The following is an 8,375-nucleotide window of genomic DNA, read 5'->3' on the forward strand; positions in this document are numbered from 1 at the left end:
TTTTGAAGGTGGGTGGGGAAGAAGCAGATTTCTAAGTTTTTTTTTTCTCCATGCAAAAAAGAGAAGAGATTGGCAGTATGGTTTCTGACTAATTTTGGTTTCTGACATTTGACTTATACAGTATGTCAGAGAATACTATGCCTGCTTAAACACCCATGGTGGGTACCTGCATTACTGTTTTAATGCCTATTTCAGTGTGAAAGAGAGCAGCCAACAAAGCATGAACACTCGTTTGGGTTCTTAAAGCTGCATTGCTATTCCTTGTTTTCAATTTTGTCATCTGCAGGGTATAAATAGTTGACCAGGACTAGAAACTCCACTTAAATATATTTTCTTTATTCCCAGCAAATATGTTCATTATGGTTCTTTTCCTCCCATGTATTTTGTTTTTAGTTGAAATTTTCAGAATTATCTGATATTTTTCAGCAGAAACCATGTCTTTTTCCTGAATGTGCATATAATGGCTCATGCGATTTGGAAGTTTTAATTGTTTCAGGGTTAAGTTTCACAAAAAAGAAAATAATACGTACATGGGAGTTTTGAAACGGTATTGTTTAGGGGAGGAACTGAAGAGAACAAGGGGAGTGAATATAAAAACTGTACTTCTTTCTTTTTACTGACTTCAAAGTATTTACTTCTGGCTTATGTTAGATTGGGTGAAGAATCAGGTCATATCTCCACTATTTTGCCTATATCATGTAAACAGTTAGCAGAACAAGTAACTTGAATACAAAAATAAAGAATGTGGCATGAGAATGTTTACAGATGAATGCTTTACCTCCTGTATATGCGGGTTTGGGTTTTGTTGCATCTAACTTTAGGCACATACAACTGGATGAACTCAACGTTTTTCAGTGCAGTTTTTGATTTCTCCTTTTTATTATATATTTAATAGTACTTAGGCATAGGGAGATTAATATGCATTTGACTATATGGAAACAAATTATTTATGACAAACAATAATACTGTACATTTTATAGAGATAAGTAGGCTACAGTTGTAACTCACAATCTCTTATTCTATTTTACTCGAAAGCAAGCAAAAATTTCCTTGATATAGTTTTATATTTGCTTTGAATATATATTTTCTTTTAGGTCCATGTTGTTGCTTTGCCGAAGTACTTTCTGCTTCTCTCGCTCACATATGCATACTTCATTGTAGGTCAGTTTCTCCTAGAAGAGTCCCGCTTGATAGAAGCAGCTGAGATGGCAAAGAAAGCAGCTGAGCTGGATAACACAGAGTTTGATGTTGTTTTCAATGCAGCACACATGCTCAGGTTAGTTCTTTATCTCTGCCTTGCCTGTTTTTCTCTCTCACCTGTAAGGGAAAAAAATTCCTGTCTAATTTTCCAGGCATAGAATCGAATTATTGGAGGTTTTTCTTGATTTTTTGCCACCGTCCCTCTGCTACAACAGGGAAAATAAACTGCGGGGAAGGGAAGGGTGGCATCCTTGTCCTCTGCTCCCCCAGCTTCTTCCCCCTCCTGCCCTTCTGTATCCCTGACTGTCAAACCCTGCTCTCCCTGAGCACATGAAAGTGAGAGAAACATTTGAAAACACTGATAGATGATACATTTCACCCCCCCCTTTTTTTTTTACTGATGCAAATTTTAGAACAAGTATTCCACTGTTAAGCAGCAATTTTATACTTACTTATATTGAGTACAAACTACACATAATAGTTGAAAGTCAAAAAGCTCATGCTATAGCACACAATTCATTGGGCTGCACTCCACCAGAGTCAAGAGTTTTTCTAGCCATGGTGACTCCACCGCTGAGCACTGCTCAGTGTGTGTGTACTCCAGATACCACCCTCCCTAAAGATTCATGTGCTAACTCGCCCCCCACTCATGACTGGAACTAGGTTTTCTGCTTATGAGTCCTGGGATCTCCAAAATTTTATATGTAGATGGAGCACAGGGCAACCTGTTCTGGTTCCACCTCATGAACGGTGGGGCCACACTAATCACACGCAGCAGGCTGACACAGGGGCAACAGAACAATTCTGGGTGAACTGTTTGGAGCCCTGCTTGCTGATGTTTGCCAGATATTTAAGGCTGGTGAAGAAACAGGAATCAGTGGAAATGGGAAAGAAAGGTGCCGTTCAGCTGTGGAAGTGGAGAAGTTGAAATATATGCAGTGTAGTGGCTCAATTTGATTTGAAAAAGAATTGGCACTGAGGGGGACTCGATACAATGGGTACTACCGTATATTTTTTTTCAAAGGAGCTGTACTAATTTACTATTATAAGTTCCCATCGGTCTCTTTGCCCCATATGGGCCAAGTGTTTCATAGTCTTGCTCAGTGTTGGATGCATTGATTCAATCTCGTTGTTGATTTCAATTACTGAGCACACGCTGCTTTTGGCAGCAGTTTAATGAGAGACAATGTATGTAATATGATTTCCTTGTATACAATTTTAGAACAAAGACCTTTTTTCCCCATAATTTTTGGAGGAAAAAAATCTCATCTTATATTTGAGTAAATATGGTAAATACTGTGTACCTTGTACTTAAAAAGAGGGAAAATGAGAGAACACTACGTGATTTAGTTACAGCTAGCTTTAAAAAAAATGGACATTTTTACATGTGGTTCTGATGTGGCACCGGGCACTTTTAATTAGCAAGCCATGCTAAGTAAACATGCTTGTACATCATGAGTATCAGTGGCACAGCGCACCTCTGCGCTGAGAAAATGGCGGTGGTGCACTTTGAACTAAAGCACATTGAATATGTTTTAGTTCAAAGCGCACTGCTGCCATTTTCTCATTGCGGAGGCACTCTGCACTGCTGATACGCGTGATGCATGAGGCTGCCAGAACATGTCAATTTATGTGCTCCAGCAGACTTGATTAATCAAGTCTACTCCAACGCGCTGGATTTCCAGCATGTCTGAGCAGGCTCCCCGCATGTGTGTAAGTGCCCTGTATTTCTACCTACAACATACACAGAAAATGACAATAAATCAGAGGTGTTTAACAATTCTGGAGGAAGTGACTTTTTGGGGTGAAAAAGGATGCTAGACCTGAAATGGTTCTAGGACTTTGAAGCTAGTTATAAGAATGTACATGGGTGCAAGTGAGAAGGTTATGGAGTGAGTGGTAATATTGGCTTACTGGGGGGAATGAAAGTGGCCAGATGGAGCAGAACAAGAGACCAAAATGTAGATAAGTGCTCTGTTGTGCTGAGCCATGAAAGCAAAACTGGGAATCTTAAACATTATAGTAGGTAGCCTGTGGGCCTGGATAGCTGTAAGACAGAAAACATATTAGAAGAGTTAACCAGGTGTGGAAAATTGTTTAGCCGTGACAACGGAGGGAAAAAAAGAATGGCTTGAAAAACTACACTATGGATTTAGAAGAAGCTAGGAGTTGGTGTTGGCCTGGACATAGACCCAACAAGGTTATAATGACAAGAAAGTAATGCTAGCACTAACATTCCTGATCAAAAATGTATTTTGTGACTGCAAACATATAAAATGACTTTACAGGAGGGAGTAGTAATTTTGCTTTCTAAAGTTATGTTTGTTTTTAGCAACCTGTTTTGCACCCTTTTTTCCCAAGCATTTGCTCAGAGTAGAATAAATGTTTAGCTAAAAAAACTGTTTGTGCCTTTGCACAATACGGATATTCTTACAGAAAGGGAATAATTGGCAATCAAATGAACCCTCAGTGTTGTTCTTTCTGCTCATCAAAGAGCCATGTGCGATCCAAATTGTGCTTTCTAGACTCTCAGGATCCCAACATATCTGATAGATGACACTCCAGTCAATGAGGAAAGCTGGACTTGAGAAATGCTCCTAAGCAATAAATGTAACTTGGCAAGGGCAGCGGGTAAGCTGGTCACCAGCCCCGAGTGCCAATTTAGCAGGGGTGCCAAAATGGTGGTCTAGGCAGTAGTAGCCCCATACCACTGCTCTTGTAGTAGCAGCTGGGTGCATGGATGTTGCACTGCTGCCATGACAGCTATAATAGGTGTGGGAAATCACGCCAAGGCAGCCGACACCAGGGACTTTTCTCAAGTCTGCAAAGTGGGTAAGAATGAACCTTCTCTTATTCACTCAGCAGCAGCACCACCTGATCCCTGTTCCCCAGCATGGTTTGCCCAGGATGCAAATCCTTCTAGTTAAGACTCTGCTCCTACACTATCACTCATGTCAATATTGATTTAGGAAACCTGGTTTACTTTTAATTGCATAACTCAATGGGCTCAATGCTGAATTGCCCCGCTTAGCATTCTGTATAGGTTTAAATACTGTTCTATTGAAAGACAATAATATACACTCATGGTTACTGAAAAAAGTATTATTTAAGCTGCCAAGAAATAAACTAGGTGTAGGGAAATTCCATATATTCCCTTAATAATAATAAGCCAGATTGCAGGCCTCCAAGTTGCAATGAATAGCTAGCAGCTATTCCATAACCAGCTTGATATTTCCTAACAAAGACCATGAACCTGCATTAACTCTATTATTATGTGATGAGATTACTTGTATTCAGCGGCAGATGTCTGCTGGAGTTCATTGCAGGCTCAATGGTAGTCACAGGGCTTGCTGTAGGTGAGCATACAGCAGCCTGTATGCTGCTAAGAAAACTGACCCTAAGACTTCCACTCAGGGGAGTCCAGTCTGACAGTTCTGCTAGCAACTGAAAATAGGGAATTGTGATGGAAGGTGTGAGTGTGACATGAACTATAGGCCTTCATACTGATTCTCCAATTTAATATTAACTATGTTTTGTAAGATTAATTACTGAGAAATTTGTTTAGCCCAGTTGTGAAATTTTTATAAGCAATGACTAATAGTTGGGGTTTTTTTACATGAAGGTTAGGGGTGCAAGATTCACAATGTGGTAGCTTAAGGAAAAAAACATAGCATTCTTCAAGTTTTGTATGAATCCTAACAGTCTTTAAAGCAAACATTGTCAAGTGCTGTATTATTATGTTCACAATAATATCAGTTTTCTCACAAATTACATATTTTTAAGTTCTCAGTTTACTGAAACATTACAGGAATTAAAAAACTAGAGAGTTTCTTTTAGCCTTGGTTTACAAATCTTGAGCTCCTCCCTCTTGGGGCATGAGGAGGGTATCACAACAACTCTTTTTGAAATAATTTTTTCCTATCCTTTTCACTTTTGATAAATCATTTACCAGATTAGTCATCCTTTTTTTCTATGATTAAAATGGTTAGAAATTAAAAAGCGCTCGAAGGAAATATGATCAAATAAGTCCAGAACAATTTGTAGCAAAACATAAAGCAGACTGAAGCAGAATTGGAAGACTGTGTTCAAGTGTAATAGGTTGATTTATGGATGCACTCTTCCAAGTTTGGCTGGAAATAAAGAGAGGTTTCTACTTCTTCTGTCAGCTACTCTTTAACAGTGTTCATTTCCTGTCTTTTTGCACAAATCTGGCAAGTTAGATCAAGACAGAAGTGAAGGAGTTGTCTGCTTGCATCTTTAAGGATCGCCTCAGTGGTCCCGATTTTATATAGTTATTTAGCTTTTGCATGCCTGACTTCTGCAGGGTCCTCAAGCACCACTCCAGATAAAACAAGTCACCTGTCAGAGATATGAAGGGTAGCTGCAATTAATATATTTGCAGCAGTGACTTGATCTAATAGCACCTTGTTTCCAAGGTACTCTCCTGTTAAATTTATTTCCTGACTGGATCTGATTTTCAAACACCTTCATTCAAGGGTCAAACTGCTATTTGTTTGTTTATTCTGCTTAAATTGCTAACCGTTCACATGTATTAGTTGCTGTCGGTTTTGGGTTTTTTTGTTTTGTTTCATCTTTGTTCAAAAACTCTCTAGGACCTTTCATGAGCACTGCATACATTTTAATGGAATCTACTGAATCCAGTATTAAAACTAGGGAAGAGTGTCTGTATGGCTTCAGTGATGAAGTGCTTGGGGAATCCTATAACAACAGTACTAGCTGACTTTTATTTTCTAGTATTTTACCTGAGGTCAGCTGCCGTGAGAAATCAGATAAGTCTCTTGTGACCCAACTGGTGGTTACTCTTAAACTGAAAAATGGTAGTTTAGTGACACCTGCGTACTAATTAGATGGAAACAAAAGGAGAGAGCAGTACAGTATCTCCAGATGAAAAAGAGGCAAAGAAAGAAAAGCTTTGCTTGAAAGCACATACTGTGGGAATAATTGGTTTTTTGGCACTTCAGTAAAACAAAGGGCTGCTACTGAGACAGTCAATTGAGTGTGTGCAGATAGTGAGCGTTATGTAAGGATTTGAAAACAGATTTAAACTACAGTAATACTGTATATCAAGAAACTTATTTTACTGTGAGTTTGTTTTGGGGGGTGGAGGGGATGAGGAGGGGCATGCCACGGGGATGGAGGTTGGTGTTTGGACCTGCAGTACTAGTGCAAGTTCCTCGTTTCTGCTGGATTTCTAGTTTCTGGATTTGTGACCCAGATACCTTGTTCCAGGCAGACCCAAACTCTAACTGACCAGAGCCTCTCCATTTGATAACAGACAAATTTTATTGCTACACAGCAATAGCAATTAAGAATAATGCAAACAATTCTATATCTACCAGTCCTACAGCTGTCACAGAGAGAAGGTACGTCTGGCCAGTATACGAGCTTCACTCCGAGGTTCTTTCTTGAATATCAGATGTCAGCAGCTTAGAGGTCGAGAGCTGAGCTTACCCAGTGGGGTGGGTGAGATGGGCTGGTAGTGTGCCCTTTATCCGTGCTGGCCTCAGGTTTCCCTTTCAGGGATCCTTTGGTGCTCTGAAGTCCCTCATTTTGTATTTTTTCCCCCCTATGACCCTTCATCTTTGGGTTTTGTTGATTGGTCTCCCTGTGGTTGTCATACTGTCTGCATTCTGTCCTGTCAGCATATTCCTTTGTTTCACAAACCCATCACATGCACACACCTTCAGGCATAAATTGGATGCTTATCTTGCTGGGATCCTATGACCCCAGCTGACTTCCTGCCCTTTGGGCGGGGGGCTGGACTCTATGATCTTCCAAGGTCCCTTCCAGCCCTAATGTCATATCTTATGTCTAAGATATGAAATATCTTTATTTGGGCATTTATCGGTCTCCGTCCACCCAAACCGGAACTCCCAAGAGCTGCAGTTTGGCATTGTCACCTAATGCCACCTTATCTCATGGTATGGAACAGTGTGGTACATGGTTTTCTATTTTTCAGTTTTTCTGTGCATCTGCTGGCTTCAGACACAGTGAGCCATGAAGGAAACTGTCACAAACAGGCTTTTAGAAACCAGTTAACCCTTGCCATTCCCCTGAACCATTATTCTAATGCATACTTGCTTTACCTACATGCCAGTTCCCAAAAGCAAACCTCTAAATTTCATTCTATAGCCATCGGTTTCATGTGGCAGCTGAAATAGGTTATATATCAGTACATGCTGGAACAAGAAATTCTACGGGTATGTATGCCTTATTTCAGGAATAGGTAACCTTTTCTGAATATGGGATGCAATGACCCACCCGGTCATTGGCAGGGAGAAAGGCAGGTGCTAGAACGCAGCCACCACTACCACTTGTCTCCAGTGGTTCTGGGAGAGTGCCCACAGCCAGTGCTTGTCCCTGCTGCAGCACGGGGAGCATGCCCATACCAAAGCTCCATATCCACGGGCCTTATCCAGTGATTCCTCAAGCTGGATCCAGAACTGTGGCCTGTAGGTTGCCAGACCCCCTGCCATATATAACTGACTATGCAGATGTGGCAATATTTAGAGATTCTATATGTGCATATGGCTGTATGCTAAGTTCTAAATTAATTGTGAAACAAAAAAGGATGAAAGTTTAAAGATTTACAGTTTGAAATAATTTTATCACAGCCCAAAAAAGTTTAATTTAAGAATACTTGCTGATAGATTCTAGTTTTTATAGTTAGAATCTCTATCTAAAGGGAAAAAATTCTTTCTTTGGCTGTATACACACCAGATTTTCACTTAACCAGGGGCAGGAAGTTATGGGCTTCATAACATGAGAACTGTCCTGTGCAAGTTAATAATATCTTTTTCCCATTCGGATATTTGTGCCTGGCACAAAGATGAAGTAAACATGTCATTGATATTTTTTCCCTATAAAAAGTACTTAGCAACATTAGAATTCAAGACTGATTCATTTTCATTATTTAGTTGGATGTCAATACAACCCAGGTTCCATCAGTTCTAACTGTGAGATATTACTTGTGATTGCTTGGCATTTTTTAAAGATGACTGTGGGTCAGTGTAGGTCCTCAGTTCATGCATTGCTCCGTCCAGCAATTGTTGAGAGCAGGTTCTTTTAGTAAAAAAAGAGACATTTTTGTTTCTTAGATGGATTAAATTAAAGCTTTGGGTGTCAGGGGCAAGACTCAAGTGTGCTGTCAAGGT

At 40.0% G+C, this 8,375-nt stretch overlaps 1 protein-coding gene across 2 annotated transcripts in view; it reads left to right on the forward strand.

Annotated features, from left to right (window-relative positions):
* The window catches only part of TMTC2 (transmembrane and tetratricopeptide repeat containing 2), a 483,679-nt gene that overhangs the window by 432,527 nt on the left and 42,777 nt on the right, over nucleotides 1-8,375 (forward strand). For both annotated transcript variants that reach the window (XM_019514809.1, XM_019514811.1), the window contains one exon: nucleotides 1,162-1,276. In XM_019514809.1, the coding sequence (XP_019370354.1) occupies nucleotides 1,162-1,276 (115 nt within the window). The remainder of the gene's footprint in view (nucleotides 1-1,161; nucleotides 1,277-8,375) is intronic.

This window comes from Gavialis gangeticus, unplaced genomic scaffold, assembly GCF_001723915.1.
Source record: "Gavialis gangeticus isolate Ggan-Ray unplaced genomic scaffold, GavGan_comp1, whole genome shotgun sequence".
Taxonomy (NCBI): Eukaryota; Metazoa; Chordata; order Crocodylia; family Gavialidae; genus Gavialis; species Gavialis gangeticus.